The 18,341-nt window shown below is 38.2% G+C and overlaps 1 protein-coding gene across 1 annotated transcript; it reads left to right on the top strand.

Annotated features, from left to right (window-relative positions):
* Window positions 1-621: 621 nt before the first annotated feature.
* On the top strand, window positions 622-16,631 carry LOC114569423 (nuclear GTPase SLIP-GC-like). Its single transcript, XM_028599232.1, has 19 exons — window positions 622-635; window positions 3,182-3,230; window positions 3,396-3,488; window positions 3,893-3,980; window positions 5,698-5,926; window positions 6,046-6,249; window positions 6,721-6,924; window positions 7,048-7,211; window positions 13,082-13,163; window positions 13,237-13,324; window positions 13,489-13,610; window positions 14,007-14,180; window positions 14,265-14,419; window positions 14,596-14,713; window positions 15,051-15,159; window positions 15,271-15,404; window positions 15,756-15,837; window positions 15,945-16,024; window positions 16,146-16,631. The coding sequence occupies exons 4-18, from the start codon at window positions 3,919-3,921 to the stop codon at window positions 16,013-16,015; spliced, it is 1,998 nt and encodes a 665-aa protein (XP_028455033.1). The 5' UTR covers window positions 622-635; window positions 3,182-3,230; window positions 3,396-3,488; window positions 3,893-3,918; the 3' UTR covers window positions 16,016-16,024; window positions 16,146-16,631.
* The last annotated feature ends 1,710 nt before the right edge of the window (window positions 16,632-18,341 follow it).

Here is an 18,341-nt window from a genome sequence, read left to right as displayed (position 1 = left end):
TGGATTTTTCATCATAAGATTTGCAACTCTTTTGTCACTAGAAAAAAAAAAAAAAAGTACATTGGGCAACAGCTGATTCTTCTGCCAAAGTAAGTTGAACACAATTTAATATTCATCATCATTCTGTTCTGTGAAGACAATTTACACAGACACTGATTACTTTTATAAACTTCCCTTATGTAGATACATTTACAGTAGTATTTTTGATGGAGGATTGTTTTATCACATTGACAACACTATCATTTACTAGATTGTTTTAAGATGTCTTTATTATGGATTTTTTATCATAAGATTTGCAACTCTTTTGTCACTAGAAAGAAAAAAACACAACATATCAGTCAACAGCTGATTCTTCTGCCAAAGTAAGTTGAACACAATTTAATATTCATCATCATTCTGCTCTGTGAAGACAATTTACACAGACACTGATTAGTTTTATAAATTTCACTTATGTAGATACATTTACAGTAGTATTTTTGATGGAGGATTGTTATATCGCATTGACAACACTATCATTTACTAGATTGTTTTAAAATGTCTTTATTATGGATTTTTTATCATAAGATTTGCAACTCTTTTGTCACTAGAAAGTAAAAAACACAACATATCGGGCAACAGCTGATTCTTCTGCCAAAGTAAGTTGAACACAATTTAATATTCATCTTCATTCTGCTCTGTGAAGACAATTTACACAGACATTGATTAGTTTTATAAATTTCACTTATGTAGATACATTTAGAGTAGTATTTTTGATGGAGGATTGTTATATCTCATTGACAACAATATAATTTACTAGATTGTTTTAAAATGTCTTTATTATGGATTTCTTATCATAAGATTTGCAACTCTTTTGTCACTAGAAAGTAAAAAACACAACATATCAGGCAACAGTTGATTCTTCTGCCAAAGTAAGTTGAACACAATTTAATATTCATCATCTAACAGCCTAAATACATGGGACAGGGACATTACACGGGGCGAGAGCATTTTTTTTTACCTGCTATTCAGACTCCATCGTTGTTGCGTGTGGTCTTATGCCAGCTTTACTGTGTGTGTGTTGAGTTTTGCCAAGTTGGTTATGCAGGGTTTGGAAGCATAGGCTATATTAACTGGTACTGAATGAACTAACTTAATTGATACACATTGATTTGATTGATTCATTTTAATGTGAAAAGGTTGCCCTGCTCTGTCAGATTGCCTCTGGTACAGTGAGGTAGGCCTAGTGTTTTTAATCATTGATTATAATTCAATTCAATTCAATTTTATTTATAATATCAAATCATAACAAGAGTTATCTCGAAACACTTTACAGATAGAGTAGGTCTATACCACACTCTATAATTTACAAAGCCCCAACAATTACAGTAATTCTCTCAAGAGCAAGCATTAGCAGTAGCAGTAGCTTCCCTTTAGGAAGAAACCTCGGCAGACCAAGACTCTTGGTAGGCGGTGTCTGACGGTGCCGGTTGGGGGTAGTCGTAGTAGTTCATGTCATAGTAGGGCACAGCAGGGCGTTATGGGGTGTAGTGTGGCACAGCAGAGCATGGGTGGACGCAGTGGATGCGGCAGGACGCAGCCGGACACTGCAGGGAATCGCAGGGCGTAGCAGGGTGTAGCAGGTCCACAGTGACAGCTGCACCCAAGACCCAGGTCTTGGTGCCATCCTAATCCAAGGCAATATTCTGGGCAAAGAAGAGTAGGGGAGTAAACTCCCAAGAGCTAGGTTAGTAACAAGCATTTCTGGGACAAGGATGCACACAAAAGGAAACAAATGAAAAGAGAGATCAGAGAGCAGCTCATTGTGTCATAGGAATGAATAAACTTCCCCAGCAGTCTAGAATTATAATAGCATAACTAAGACAGGCAGGTTAAAGAGAGGTGCTGGATCGGGCTTGAACTCTCCCCTGCCGGATCGGGCTGTACTGGCCTGCCTCCCTCTACTCTCACTATATTATTATTGAATATGTGATAGGTAAATCTGATGACTATGAAGAGAAGCAGAGAGAAGCAGGGGTGCTGTGTCTGTAGCTATACACCCTGCCCCACCGGTCTAGGCGTACGCTGCAACTCCTCACTCCCTAACTATAAGCTTTATCAAAGAGGAGGGTTTTCAGATTATTCTTAAATGTGGTGACGGTGTCTGCCCCCCGAACCCAGATTGGGAGCTGGTTCCACAGGATTGGAGCCTGGTAGCTGAAGGCTCTGGCTCCCATTCTACTTTTAGAGACTCTAGGAACCACTAGTAGCTCTGATTTCTGGGAGCGCAGTGCTCTAGTGGGACAATAAGGTACTAAGAGCTCTTCTAGGTATGATTGTGCTTCACCATTTAGAACTTTGTAGGTCAGGAGAAGGATTTTAAATTCAATCCTGGATTTTACAGGAAGCCAATGCAGAGAAGCTAGTACAGGAGAAATATGATCTCTTTTCTTAGTTCTCATCAGAACACGTGCTGCAGCATTCTAGATCAGCTGGAGAGTCTTAAGGGACTTATTTGAGCAACCTGATAGTAAGGAATTACAGTAGTCCAGCCTGGAAGTAACGAATGCATGGACTAGTTTTTCAGCATCATTTTGGATGTTCCTAATTTTGGCAATCTTACGAAGATGGAAAAAGGCTGTTCTTGAGGTTTGTTTTAAGTGGGCGTTAAAGGATATATCCTGATCAAAAATAACTCCTAGATTTCTGACAGTAGTGGTGGAGGCCAGGGCATACCATCTAGGGTAGCTATATCTTTAGATAATGAAGTTTGGAGGTGCTTGGGTTCCAGCACAATAACTTCATTTTAACATCAGGAAATTGTAGGTCATCCAGGATTTTATATATTTAATGGTAATTAATCTTTAAATAACCACGCTTGAAATTTTGCTAACTGACCACTTTCGCCTGGCTTAATTGACAGATATAATTGGGTGTTTTCTGCGTAACAGTGAAAGTTGATTGAGTGTTTCCTAATAATATTGCCTAGAGGAAGCATATATAAGGAGAATAGAATTGGTCCAAGCACTGAGCCTTGAGGAACGCCATGGCTAACTTTAGCGTACTTGGAGGGTTTATCGTTAATATTAACAAATTGGGATCGCTCACAGAAATAGGTCTTAAACCAGCTTAGTGTGATTCTGCTGAAAAAGGGAACAAGAAAGGGAACTTTTTGTAAAATTCTGAAATGTACATTATTTTTCAGCTTTGGGTAACCCAGGTGTGTCCGTCCACCAGTGGCACCAGTAATAAAGGTAAGATACACAGTATCTTAATAAATTACATTAAGTGTTCATTGATGTTTTCAAGGCAATAATATGTTACTTTGACTAAGCAACTATATTAAGAACACTTTTGAATGTTTTGAGAGGCACATGCAACAGACTTCTTTTTTTCATTTAAAAAACAAATCTAATAAGAAAAGAGGAAATTGGATCTTCAGGGAGAATCCAGCAAATCTCAATCACCAGCTACTAAACGACACTGTGGCACTAAACCACAATCAGACTCAGGTATTTATAATACTTTCAAACAATGGCAACTTACTACAGGGTTAAACATTTGATGTAATGACATTTTTACTTGTATAGCAAATGTCTGTTTCTATATTTTGGCCACATAAAATCAGGACACCTCAAACAGTCAACAGCTTACATGTTACATATCATGTAAATATACTGTATGTAGTAATATGCTTCTAAGTAAATTAACTTAACCTTGGTCTTTACCTTGATGATGTTTAAAACTCAGACCATGTTTTCTTCTGTGCTAAGTTGCCATAATATACGTGATTAAATACTCTAAAGCATCCTATATTTACTCGGTAGATTAAGTGCTTCATTATGCATTACTGCTTAGTGGATACACTGGTTCAAGGTTCCTGCTTAATAGTTAGTTTTTTGTATTCTGACTGAAGAAATACTGACTAAAGTGAAAAGCATCATGAGATTTGTTAAGAAAAGACTCAAGCCGGCCCAAGAAAACAAACTCAACAACTTCCTGAAGTAAGTATTAAGTTAATTAAGTTTTCTAAATTCTTTGTTGTATATGCCCAGATAAAACTGTCTACTTCTGGTCTGAAGTCTGCGTGATGTTCCCAAATTCTTTTTTTATAAATAACAGTTCATGGGAAAAGCCGTACACATCGTTTTTGTCTGTACACATCGTTTATCAATCAGTCTGTCTTTATATAGCACTTTTCATACATGTAATTTAAATCTTGCATCATACAATACCCCTCCACACACACACACACACACACACACACACACACACACACACACACACACACACACACACACACACACACACACACGCAATATCCCTCACCCCCAGCCCCATTCACCCACCTACCCATTCACCTCTAAATTGAAATCGTGTCAAAAATGACTTCATTAAAAACAGGAAGTGTGGAAACAAGAGGCATAACACTTAAAACCAAAAGATACTTAAAAATATAAATAAATGAATTAATAAAATAAATCTAAGCTCTAAAAAGTTGCTTATAAGTACATAAACTGTAGATTGTTAAAAAAAATCCATAAAATACAGATACATAAATAAGTAGAATTAAAGACTTTGGTAAACTCATATCACGCACCGAAACAATTCGTACAACACATCATAAGTTAAGGTTTGTTTTCAAAAGAGATTTGAGGATTTTCAACGTTTCAGCTTTAGTGCCAAATTATCTCTTCACACATCGTTCTGGGACATATTTGGCTGTCACTGTACAGAAAGCTGAGTTTGTTCCGAACATTGTGTTATGAAACACACAGAGATCAGTTATACGCAAATACCTTAAAAAGTAGAATTTAAGAAGATATGTGAAAATACCCTTAGACCTCAGAGGGTTAAAAACAACTAGTAGTAATAAAATAAATTTAAAAAAATAATTCCAACAAACATACAAATAAATAAATAGACCATAAGTAGATAGATAAAGAACATTAATAAATAAGTTGTTTATTAAAAGTCCTGACCAAAAACGGTAGTTTTAAGTTAGCCTTTAAAAATATCAACATTCTTGGGGCGACCTCAAGCTCACCCAGTAAGAGTGTGTGCCCCATGTAGCAGGGTTCGAATCCGACAACTAACTGCAGCAGCCCACTACCACTTGATCAGAGAGGCCTGGCAGGGGTGTAGTCTGTTATGCATTTTGGTCCCACTCCATGTATTGATTTAAAAAGAAGTGGCATTGACTTCTATTCAATGATGAGGATGACAGGCCACAGCAGACCTTTTGAATGAATTTTGAAAAGCTTTTTGGTGGGCTTTTTTTGGGAGCCCCTTGTTGCAGTCAACTCTGCATTTATTGTGAATTTATTTTTTCCATATTGGCTTTTGATACAAAGTCTCTGAGTTTGGCAACATTTGTGAGATGAGAAAAAGCTGATCTTGTTACTGCTACTATTTAGACTAAGATGAGTCAACTACAATACCAAGGGGGGCTCCACAGGTCATACGGTTAATGCAGAGAAAATTATTACAGACAGTATTGTGTTCAGGCTGTTGATTACAAAATGCAGGTGTACTGAAGTGAATATGTATTACATTTTGGGAAGTTATTACATAATGCAGTGTTATTACATAATGTGGTGTTTTAAAACCTAACACAGTCATAGATAATAATAGTAGAACTATTGTTAATGTCAAAATATTGATTCTAGCCACTTTAAATTATTATCCAAATTCACCAATATTTAAACTCTTTTTCAACAGGGATAAAATCGATGATTTGGAGACAGACAAGAGGGAGGTTGTTGGTGTCTTTGGTAGAACTGGGGCTGGAAAGAGCTCTTTGATAAATGCTGTCATTGGAGAGAAGAATCTCTTACCCACTGGAGATGTCAGTGCATGTACATCAGTCATGATCAAAGTCGAGGCTAACACAGATGCTAACCCACAGAACAAAATCTATCAGGCGGACATTGAGTTCATCCCAAAAGAGGTAAAATTAACTGAATGTTTGTGTTTACTAGCACTAGAAGCTATTATGCAGCTGCAGAAATACAGTTGCTGATCATTATTCAATTAAAATTAATTTAACTTCATTATTTTATTTCTTAGGAGTGGAAGGATGAGTTGTTTCAGTTTCTTGGGGATAAAGCAGATCAGGAAGATGACTATTATCGTGACTTTAAGGAAAAGCTGTCAGCGCTCTATGGAGAAGAAAAGGAAAACAAAACCTCTGAAATGCTCATGGATAAAAAATATTTCAAAGAAATTCCGAAATTTCTCAAAAACAAGAAGCAGATTTTGACATGTGAATCAGTAAGTTACAAGCATTATATGAAAAACTAAATAATAAGTCATTACACATATTCTCTGCACTGGTTACCAGTTATTCTGATAATTGATTTAATAAAATACTACCACTTACGGAGTTAGGACCTAATTAAGTTTCTTACATGCTTTATCCATATGAACCATATGGGTGTTCTATTCTATGATAAACATACTTGTAATTACCTCCCATATTTCTGGGCACTGTCGAAATCTGTTAATGTTTAAATATAATTTAAAACCTAAATGTTCGCTATTCCAGAAAGTTTCACTTTTGTCTCCACTTCATGTTTACTCTTTATTATTTTTAATATGATTTTAACCTGAAGCATTCTTTGATTGCTCTTTTTTTGTCTAATTTTGTTATTATTTTATGCAATTGGTAAAACATTTTTTTAGTTGGAGTTGTGCATACAAATAAAATCACCTTGCCTTAATTTTATTTTTTAATATATGCAGGCTGAAAAGCTATCTAGAAGACTTGTCAGATTCACAAGATGTGACTCAGAAGATGAAGAAAGTAAAGTTAAGAGTTGGTTCTGGCCACTGGTGAAGTGTGTGACTGTGAGGGTGCCTAAAAATGATCTTCTCCAACATGTCACACTTGTGGATCTTCCTGGAAATGGGGACTGTAACCAGAGCAGAGACAACATGTGGAAACAGGTAATCTATTCACATACAATGCTGTTTGTAGTGTATGTGTTATCTGGAAGCTGTGACATGATGTTATTATGAAGCTCTGATAAGGAATTATTCCTAATGACATTTGCTATTATGCCCCTTCAGTTAGTTAGAAGTTGTTCTACTGTATGGATTGTGACTGACATTGAGCGAGCAGCAGCAGAGACAGAAGCCTGGGAGATCCTGGAAAATGCCAGCAAACTCATGGGAAATGGGGGCGAGTGTCAGCACATTCACTTTATCTGCGCCAGGTCTGATGTGAATCTTAAGTAAGTAATTTAAGAGTAGTTCAATTAAACATCCATGTGTGGTGCCAGGAGGAGTTTACACAAGCAAATGTACAGATAACATTTTCATGCCACAGGTAGCAAATGCTGTTAAAAATGCTTTGTTGTTAGTTTAGGTGCAGAGGTGCAGCCTGACGCAGTGGACCCCTCTCAAAAAAAATTGAGACAACTGCACTCCAAAACACCTCTGTATTTGTTTACATTTTGGCAAATTAGCACCATTAAAGCATGTCAAATAAGTTAGCGGTTCCTTTTAGCAATGTAGCAATGGATGTACAGACAACTATTGCTGGACTTAAAGTTCGCAATAATTGATGAATAAATAAATACTGCACTCCCAAAACACCTCTGTATAGGGCTGGGCACCGAATGTGCAGTATCAAAAAATTATTTATCTTTCGGTGCCAAATTTTGGTTCCAAAAGCGTTTGAGTGCGTAAGCACAAGCTTATCTGTCCTCTCAGCATATTGACAGAGAGCGGAGCTCCGCCCGACACACACTCAAACACACACACACACACACACAGAGTTGCGGACGGAGTAAACTACGTCGGCTCTGCAGTTTTTGTTGAAGTCACAGTGAGTCACGGCAATGCCGATAAAGTGGTTTCAAGTGTGGTTACAGTTTTTCAAAACTTCACGCAGACAGCGTTTGCTGCGATATGATATTAATGGCGAGCCGAAAGCAGTCGCGGTGCTGTTGTTTTACACTTCCTCTGAGACAAGCAGGCACAACAGTGGTTTCTGTGCCCTGGTGACTGACTGACAGGCTGAGGTTGTAAGGCAAGACAACTTTACTTCTTCAGTACCTTTCAGCAACTTGCAATTTAATTCCATTCCTTTGCACTTAAGTTAGTTCTCCATTAGTTCAATATTGACAACCGGGCAGTCACCAAGTTTAGTGTTAAAGAGGTGATAGAATGCAAAACAGATTTTACTCTGTCATAGTTGAATAACGACAGTTCGGTGGGTAAATAGGACATACAAAGAAGCTCAAAATCCCATTGACACCCCTTTACTATGAAAATCTCATATTTTGAAACTGCCGCTGAAAACGGGCGATTCTCAACAAAGCTGGAAGTTGACGTCAACCTCCCAAAAACCGGAACCTTTGCCAGCCCATGGGTGTATTAAGAGAACGGTCACGCCCCAACATTTACATAGGCTACACAACTGACCTGAGATCAGGTAGTCTTCTGAATCTAGCTAGGTCACGCAGATCTCTGCTATTCCATTACAAAATTCACTTCTGAAACTTTTTTATGCGAGAAATCAACTATGTAAAGCTCAAATATGGGCCGCTTTACGAAAATGGATGGCTATTTGCAAATTTTGTCCGACTGTATGTCGGAGTTCAGCGCCGGTGCTGCCTGTGTTGCTGCCTCGCCGCCCGGCCTGCCTTCCTTCACAGACCCCGGCCTGCTATGAGGTACTTGGAGCTCCGTCACGACAGGCAGCCCACAGCACTCCATACCCGCTCAAAGTCACCGTCTCTTGGGCTAATGGACAACTAAATGCCCCTGCCCTGACAGAGCTCCAGGGCCTGCATCTCCCCTCTTCCTGCTAGCTAAATGTCCGGTGTATGTGAGTGAGAGCGCGGTCAGCGAGCTTGTTACGCCAGCAATCTCTTACCACAGGTTTCAGTTAATCTTTTAATGTGTGTAATTATAATGTGTTGAGTTATTTAAACAAACGATTGGGGAAATAAATGCCACTTGTCCGCGAGTCTCATTGATAGAGCTACAAGCTCTATCAATGAGAGCTAGCTAGCCTCCTCTTTGAATTCCTCTGAAATTCACAAATATTCATTAACTTGAAATCGGACACCGTTGTTAGCTTTATAAGACATTTAGCTAGATGTTGTATAAGTGGCGTGACGAAATTCAAACTGTAAATATACTCGAATTACGACCAAAAAATGAAGCTAACTAGCTGCAATCTGTACACATAGGATTGAAGGGACAGTCGCAGCTAACGAAACCCTTACAGTTCACAAATATTCATTAACTTGAAATCGGACACCGTTGTTAGCTTTATAAAACATTTAGTTAGATGTTGTATAAGTGGCGTGACAAAATTCAAACTATATACTCAATTTACGACCAAAAATGAAGTTAACTAGTGTAGAGAATTTACGTTTTTCAGAATCTCAGAAGAAGGAGAGGCTTGGTCCAAATGAAAGGTTTAACACAAAGATTTATTAATAAAAAATGATAAGTCAAAATACAGAGAATTACGCTGCAGAGGGCCTTGGAAATAGTTGCTTAACCCTCAAGTTTCCACATCTATTCCAACCCGAATCATGGTTTGCCCCCTTGCTTTATTCCTCCAATCCCAGGGGCGGTTACTTTTCTCCTTCGTGAGTAAGAGCCTTCCTCATAGGCTCTTTGTTGGCATGGTGACAGGTTGGACGCATTTTTTTGGTTTCTTCGCTGTCCAATTAGGAAGGACATGCTCTAAACTCTGCCCCCTAGGGGTCATTTGCACCCACAGATCAATAGGATCTATCATGCAGATGTTGAGTCTTTACAAGTTTACAGGAATTAACATTCTATTGTCCTTACCCAGACTAAAGTACCAGGGGGTTGGAGACTGATAGAGGCAGAAGATTATTTCCTGCTGTGTGGCAGAATGTTTCTCTTTATATGATAATAGTTGGTTTTAACCTAATCAATTTAACCAAAGACAGGAAGAGAGGGGGAGTGAAAAGGTCTGTCTTTACCTATTGTTTACAGAGACAAAAGTTGGTGATTGTGATAACCAGATCAGTCTGGACCTATTCTTTACAGTCATATACATTCATTCCTATTTTCATAACCTGGTTACAGCATACAATTTATTACTTAAAACATAAAACATACATGGTTATTAAAATCAGCACTGTTACAACTTTATTTTACTCAACACTAGCCGCAATCTGTTCACATAGGATTGAAGGGACAGTCGCAGCTAACGAAACCCTTACAGTTAACAAATATTCATTAACTTGAAATCGGACACCGTTGTTAGCTTTACAAAACATTTAGTTAGATGTTGTATAAGTGGCGTGACGAAATTCAAACTAGCTAGTCCATTAGCCCAAACGGACTTTGCGCAGGTATGAGGAGCTGTGGGCTGCAGGCCGGGGTCTGTGGAGGAAGGCAAGCCGGGCGGAGAGGCAGCAACACAGGCAGCACCGGCCGCTGAACTCCGACACACAGTTTAACCAAATTTGCAATTAGCCATCCATTTTCGTAAAATGGCCCATATTTGAGCTTTATATAGTTGATTTCTCACATAAAAAAGTTTCTGAAGTGAATTTGGTAACGAAACATTGCAATTTCAGGAATATGAGATTCTGTCGCGTCTCTAATGTGTGTGTATTGGGGATTCGCTCAACCAATCAGAGCGTGTCTCTAATGCGTGTGTACGGGGATAAGTCTCAACCAAGCAGAGCGCAGCTCATCTAAATATTCATGACCATACCATATTTGGAAGAAAAGCTCTTGTTACAAATAGCGCCAAAACACAGGGATGCATAAGGGCCAATAAAATATCAACTAGGCCATTTTCAGCCCAACTAATGTTACAAACCCCATTAGGAGACCATAAGGAACAGTGTGAAATACCCTATATAATCATTCTATCACCCCTTTAAAGGTTTGTGTCATGTAGTTTGCACTAAAAAGTCTTTGTTGTTTACATTCATTTGCATTTTGGTTGGTTCAATATTAGCCTGTACACAATGTAATTTGTTTATTTATTCATTATTTATAATATGTTCATGTTGTCGCAAAAAGGTTTCTCTTTTTTTGTTAATTTTTAAAGTTCGGATTGATACCAATCCTGAGTATATGACTGGTGCACCCCTATCCAAAAGCACAACCAGTTTTATTAATGTTTCTCTGAGTGAGCAGTGTTACTAGAGTTTTTTAATTTTGATAACTGTTTTGATTCACAATTAAGGTGAAAAATAAAAGTTCTGTGTTTAATGTATTTTTGTTGATGTTGAAATGGATTTTAAAACATCAACGAAAAAGGTATCGTTAAGGAACCGGCATCAAAACTGAGGTATCAAAATTGGCACCGGATCGAAAGATTTTGAACGATGCCCAGCCCTAACTCTGTATTTGTTTACCATCCATCTTCGTCCGCTTATCCGGTGTTGGGTCGCGGGGGGAACAGCTCCAGCAGGGGACCCCAAACTTCCCTTTCCCGAGCAACATTAACCAGCTCCGACTTGGGGATCCCGAGGCGTTCCCAGGCCAGGTTGGAGATATAATCCCTCCACCTAGTCCTGGGTCTTTCCCGAGGCCTCCTCCCAGCTGGACGTGCCTGGAACACCTCCCTAGGGAGGCGCCCAGGGGGCATCCTTACCAGATGCCCAAACCACCTCAACTGGCTCCTTTCGACGCGAAGGAGCAGCGGCTCTACTCCGAGCTCCTCACGGATGACTTAGCTTCTCACCCTATCTCTAAGGGAGACGCCAGCCACCCTCCTGAGGAAACCCATTTCGGCCGCTTGTACCCTGGATCTCGTTCTTTCGGTCATGACCCAGCCTTCATGACCATAGGTGAGGGTAGGAACGAAAACTGACCGGTAGATCGAGAGCTTTGCCTTCTGGCTCAGCTCTCTTTTCGTCACAACGGTGCAATAAATTTAATGTAATACTGCACCCGCTGCCGATTCTTCGACCAATCTCCCGCTCCATTGTCCCCTCACTCGCAAACAAAACACCAAGGTACTTGAACTCCTTCACTTGGGGTAAGGACTCATTCCCTACCTGGAGTAGGCACTCCATCGGTTTCCTGCTGAGAACCATGGCCTCAGATTTAGAGGTGCTGATCCTCATCCCAACCGCTTCACTCTCGGCTGCAAACCGATCCAGTGAGAGCTGAAGGTCGCAGGCCGATTATGCCATCAGGACCACATCATCTGCAAAGAGCAGTGATGAGATCCCCAGCCCACCGAACCGCAACCCCTCCCCACCCCGACTACGCCTCGATATCCTGTCCATAAATATTACAAACAGGATTGGTGACAAAGCGCAGCCCTGGCGGAGGCCAACCCTCACCTGAAACGAGTCCGACTTACTGCCGTGAACCCAGACACAGCTCTCACTTTGGTCGTACAGAGATTGGATGGCCCTGAGAAGAGACCCCCTCACCCCATACTCCCACAGCACCTCCCACAGTATCTCCCGGGGAACCCGGTCATACGCCTTTTCCAGATCCACAAAACACATGTAGACCGGTTGGGCTCGCAGGCTCCCTCCAGGATCCTTGCGAGAGTGAAGAGCTGGTCCGTTGTTCCACGACCAGGATGAAATCCGCATTGTTCCCGGAATGTATTTGTTTACCTTTTGGCAAATTGGCGCCATCAAAGTATGTCAAATAAGTTAGCAATTCCTTTTTGAAATGTAGCCATGGATGTACAGACAACTATTACAAGACTTAAAAGTTAGCAATAATTGCTAAATAAATAATGAATAGTTTATATATATATGAATAATAATGAACATTTGGCTTTAAATGGAGGAATTATTTCAAGGAAATTCCATTAGAAATCAACAAATGCTTATAAACTCAAAATGACTAAATAAACTAAAATAGCAGTCTTTAACAGTGTCTCAATTTTCAAAATTCTTATAATGCTTACCAAATGAAATATTTCTTTCTAGAAGACTTCCTAGTAATTCAGTGTTAAAGTGTCAACCTTTATCAATATGAATGGTAGAGTCATTAGTAAGAGGGACAGGTTTAACAACAGATAATTTTAACTTTATTCTGAGAGGTGATGCAAACATTTTAATTTCAACTTTCAGTTCTCCAAAGACTATGTAAAATGCCACTTGATGTAAATCTTCTCTTATAGGGACCATGAAGCCATACTTAAAAGAAACATGAAAGCCAAAAAAACAGTGCGCAAAAAATTCAGCCAACAAGAGAAGATCAAGGTGAGTTTCATCGACTGAAAGATTAACATTGTCTACAACTGCAAGCCTGCCTTAAATCAAACCTTTTTTTCAGAAACAATTCAGTGATGAATGTTTGGAAGTTTTCACAGTGTCCTCCAATGAGTTTCTAGCTAAAAACCACCTAAGCCCAAATGAAACTGGTAGGTGTCTGGTAGATACATACACACACTGGTAGATATATAAACACTTTGTGGGTGAAAGAAAATGAATAGCTCCAATACATATTTTGTTTCACTTTACTTTAAAAAAAGAATTGGACTATGACATTTAAATGTAAGACTGTACTATATATGTGTAATTGCAGAAATACCCAAACTTAAGGAATTTCTGCAAAAACTCAATGACTGTCACTCAGAGACAGTAAACTATGTTTCTGGAGCTCGTGGGATTCTCTCTCTGATTCAAGTGGCCAGCTGTAGAAAAGGGGTAAGATCAAGTAATACAGCTTCTTTCATTGTCATTATTATTGACCAAAAATAATATTCACGGCAAGTAAGCTGAAGTAAAGTATGTTCAAATTCAGTCAAAAGATGAGTGACAAGAAGTGACAGACTTCTCAAATCTTTGTGGAGTAACTATGTTGTAATGCCACTGAAACACTGAAAGGGTAATCTCACCCATAAAGAATATTTAGCCATCAAGGTAGTTGTTTTCCAGTTGCTTCAGAGAGGCTGGACACAGAAAGGGTGATCATACTCTATCATAGACTAACAGAATTTCATAAAGAAAGAAAGAAAGAAAGAATCAATACTGTCATGAAAGAAAATCCACTCAGGTTGCAATATAGTTTATAAAAACTGAATGTGTCGTGTTTGATTTCAGGCTGACAAAAACACAGATGTGTGCACAGACCTTGACAGAAAGATGAAGCATGAACTTGATAAAGTCAGAAAACCCATGAAAGAGGCATACGAGGCTTTTGAAAAATGCCTCAGTGAGGGGGTTGAAAGATCAAAAAGTTCATGTGAAAGTGTCTTGATGTCGGTCATACGTCCTGTACGTAGTTTAGTTATAATTACATCACAACAGCTGATTTTGGACTTAATATGAATATGTCTTTGAAAGGTTTTTTTGTTTCAGAAAAAAGTAACAGGAGGTTTTCACCAGACATTGAAGAGTGTAGTCAATAAAGGTGGCACCCACAAATCAAAAAAAGGGAAACAAATAAATCTCAATGGGAAGTTAGCTTCATGCCTGACTGACAGCATTGACGAAGAATTCAAGAAGACTTTCCCGTAAGAAATGACCTGATGAAGACATACAAACAATGTAGAATTAACCCATTCTAAATGATATGGTTATACAAATGATGTAATATAATACATATTATATAATATATACAAATATACATGACATTATCAAACTTGTCAATGCTACTTTTAAGTTATTTCAACTTGTTAACATGTTTCAGAAATGAAAGAAAGTGTGGACCATTCAACAATGTCATCAATACGTTTTCACTTGACACAAAGAGTCTGATTAAAAAGTACAAAGATGTCAAACTGCAGCTGATCTTTCTCAAGACAGAGGTAAGAGATGAGAATAACACCGTCCTATCCATTAGTCCATTATTAAGCTGTTTGTCCAGGTTAAGGAGACTTGAACTAAAACTGGATAGGATCTTTGACTGTTGTTGCAAAGCTGACCCTGCCCCAATTCATGTCAACATACTGAAGAATTGTGATAGTCTGACCTAAGTGGGCAAAAGATTGTGTACCTCCACCTGATAGAAAGCAGGTCCTACTCAGTTAAAAATAATTCACTGCTTTACTGGTAAAATCTGGAAAGATGAGCATTTCATGTATTTGTATCACCTTGATTTTATTTAAGAAAAAAAAATACATATATATATATTCTGTTTTTAAGGAAGACAAAATTAAGACAGAACTCAACAAAATGATCCGGGAGCGTAAGAAAACAATCTACAACAGTTTGGCTGAGCCAATTGGGGAAAACATGCAAGAAGGCTATAGCAGTAAGATAGAAGAACATGAAATAAGCTACTTGACACTGTATTAATACACATTTATACTCATTATGATTGTGCATTAAAAAAATTAACCCACGATGTTCTGTTTTATTGTAGAAGCAGCAAAATTTACAGGAAAGGACACGCTGGAAAATATGAGAAACACTCTTGAGAAGCACGTACGTGCTGCAAAGGACACCATGTTTGAGAAGGCTAAAGAAGAATTGTTGAAACAGCTGAGAGACTTGAGGGTTTGTAACATTTTATAATACATCATACGATGATGATAAAGTAAAACGTGCTGCACATCTTTATTTTTATCCATGAATTCTCATCATTTACATGAAGGATTTTTCTAAATCCAAGCAGAATATGCATCATTCTGAAAGCTGCTTTTGCTACTGAAAGCACTGCACACAGACTTTCACAAACATTCAATTATTGTTATTAATTTAAAACAGAAACATACAAAATAACTATTAACAGTGGGTGCAGTCAACAGTTAATTAATGTAGGATTCAGTTAAGTAACCTTGAATGCAATATTTGACAGTGTGAGTGATAAGTGATAAAGATTCTAATTGATGAGTGATGCTAATTTAGGAAGAGATCCTGGAGAAGCTGGAGAAAACAATGCAGAAATCAATCGAGCTGTCACTCAAGACAGATGGTGACTCAATCCTAGGTAAAGGGAACATAACAAAATAAAAATAATTATCGTTTAAAATACTCAACAAATTTCCAATAGTGTAATTAATAATACACTTCTTTTAAACAATGCTTTTATTTTAGATGTTGCACAGCAGCTTGAGGAGGTGGAGGACTACTACAAAGAACTGAAGGCCCAGCAGCAGAGGCCATGACGTGCACAGGTACGTTATAGTGAAACTGATGATTCAGACGGATGATATGATAGATGATGACAGCTTTACTTTTTGTCATTACTGTTCAATGTCACAACCTCTCTGTTTATCTCTCTGGTGGACGTTTCAGGTTTGCTCCGTGGAGAGAAACAGCCGAGGCCAGATTCCCCACTAAAGGTCCTGCAGACCCACTGATTACTGACGTCAGGCCTCTGGATTTAGTCTCAACCATTTTTGTCAAGTTGCTATCCCTGTCCTCTTTAAGTGTTGTTTTGATATGTACTTTGAGTTTGCTTATGGTGAATTACATGGTGAGAGATTTTAGATTTTCTATTTTTGGTAGGACATTTTTTATTATAGATCAGAGGCAGACAGAAAATGTGGAGAGGTGGAGAGAGACAAAGGGATGACGTACAGCAAAGGTTCCCAGTCTGAGTTAAACCATGGACGTTGTGTAATGGTACACGTCTTAGCCACTAGGCCAATATGGTGTATTTTTGTTTTTAATGATTTAACATGATTTGATTTTTAGTTCTCTTTGAATATATTTTCATGTTTTTTTTTTTCCATAATTTGATTTCATTAGTATTGGTCAATGGGATGAGAGTGGTGACATTTTAATGATTTTATGGGTGTGTAATTTAAATTGTAACCTTCATTTCGGTACATACTGTAGGTTGGATTTGACATCTTGGCTTCTCAAAGAATGATGATGATCTTTTTTCCTTAATGTTCAAAGACTATAGTATAGCTTACTGCAAAATAATGGTTTTTATGTCTTCATATATGAGAAATAGAGAGAACGAGCTGATAGCAATAAACCTGCTGGCTTCTCACGATTTACTGTACTTTTATTTTTTAATCTACACTATTTCTAAATGCTTAAATAATTGAATATAGTATACTGCACAATAAACCTCAATAAAGTTCACTTATGAGTCAAAGTGTCACATGTAGTTTGGCTTCTTTATTGTTTATGTTGTTTTAAAAGGACCTTGTAAGATAAACAAATTATTTTCCAATCTTTTCCTCATCTAATTTTTCTAACTTAATCCTAAAGGTTCTGACCCAAAATTGATGGTGCAGTAAAATACCCAATGTTTAGGAAGTGCCTTGTATGCCTTAGGCTTAGTTTCTCCTCAGGATAAACGGTTAGCATTATTTTTACATGAGTGTGTTTTGGGCACATTGCTGAGTAAGCTGACGTTGATACCAGGAAGTCATACATGTGTACACGACAGGAACAATTTCTACACACATAGGCTTCTCTATTCTTTGTGTTTTTATGAAAATGTGCCTGTACATGCACTCAGTTTAACTCCATACTTCTCATATGTCTTAAGGTTAGTTCCTCTTCTGGATCAATGGTGTGCATTATTTTTGTATTTGTCTTTTGTGAGTGTGTGCATTGGTGAGTAAGCTGCTGTTGATACCAGGATGTTCTACATGATGTGTACACACAATAGGAAAATGTGCAAGTCTGAACACTGTTATGAGCACCAGTCAAAAAACTCAATCCTCAAACTCAACAAGCTTTCTTACAGAAACCTAATGGGCTGGTAGATAGATGAAGTTGTCTTCTCTAGCAGCACTCTCAGAAGGTGTTTTAGTCTCAACATGTTCCAGATCATCTCTAACCTCATATGAACCATGGCTAACCTGTTCACTCACGCCTTTGTCACATTGTTAGAGACAACCCTACCCACAATGACTGGAGCAATCAGCCCTACCCAATCTGTTTAATTTATTTATAAAACCCAGTCATATTAATACTCAAATTCCTAGAGTATAATCCTAAACCTAAACTAAATTATAACTCATTTGAAAGTCTTGTTCTTAATCTTCAACATCCAAAATGGAAAACATTACAGCCAATTATATTCGTTGTTATTTACAGGGCTCCAGGTCCATATTCTGAATTTTTATCTGAATTCTCAGAGTTTTTATCATGTTTAGTCCTTAAATCAGACAAAGTACTTATCGTAGGTGATTTTAATATCCATGTGGACGTTGACAATGATAGCCTTAGTACTGCTTTCAACTCATTACTGGATTCAATTGGTTTCAGTCAGAGTGTGCACAAGGCGACGCACTGTTTTAACCACACCCTCGATCTTGTGCTGGTATATGGTATTGAAATTGAGGATTTAATAACATTTCCGCAGAATTCGGTATTATCAGATCATTCTTTAATTACTTTCGAATTCTTACTACCTGACTATACTAAATTAGATAAAAGCTTCTACACTAGATGCCTATCTGACAGTGCTATAGCTAAATTTAAGGAAGATATTCCAATAGCATTCGACTCTATGTCATGCCTTAA

The sequence above is a fragment of the Perca flavescens genome, chromosome 15 (assembly GCF_004354835.1).
Source record: "Perca flavescens isolate YP-PL-M2 chromosome 15, PFLA_1.0, whole genome shotgun sequence".
NCBI lineage: Eukaryota > Metazoa > Chordata > Actinopteri > Perciformes > Percidae > Perca > Perca flavescens.
This window is presented reverse-complemented; position numbering and strand designations above follow the sequence as displayed.

Excerpts from the sequence above, each read along its gene's own strand:
- LOC114569423 (XM_028599232.1), top strand. The coding sequence starts at position 3,919 with ATGAGATTTGTTAAGAAAAGACTCAAGCCGGCCCAAGAAAACAAACTC. Across the intron at positions 7,212-13,081 it reads AGGTCTGATGTGAATCTTAA|GGACCATGAAGCCATACTTA; the intron begins GTAAGTAATTTA and ends CTTCTCTTATAG. Across the intron at positions 13,164-13,236 it reads GCCAACAAGAGAAGATCAAG|AAACAATTCAGTGATGAATG; the intron begins GTGAGTTTCATC and ends CCTTTTTTTCAG.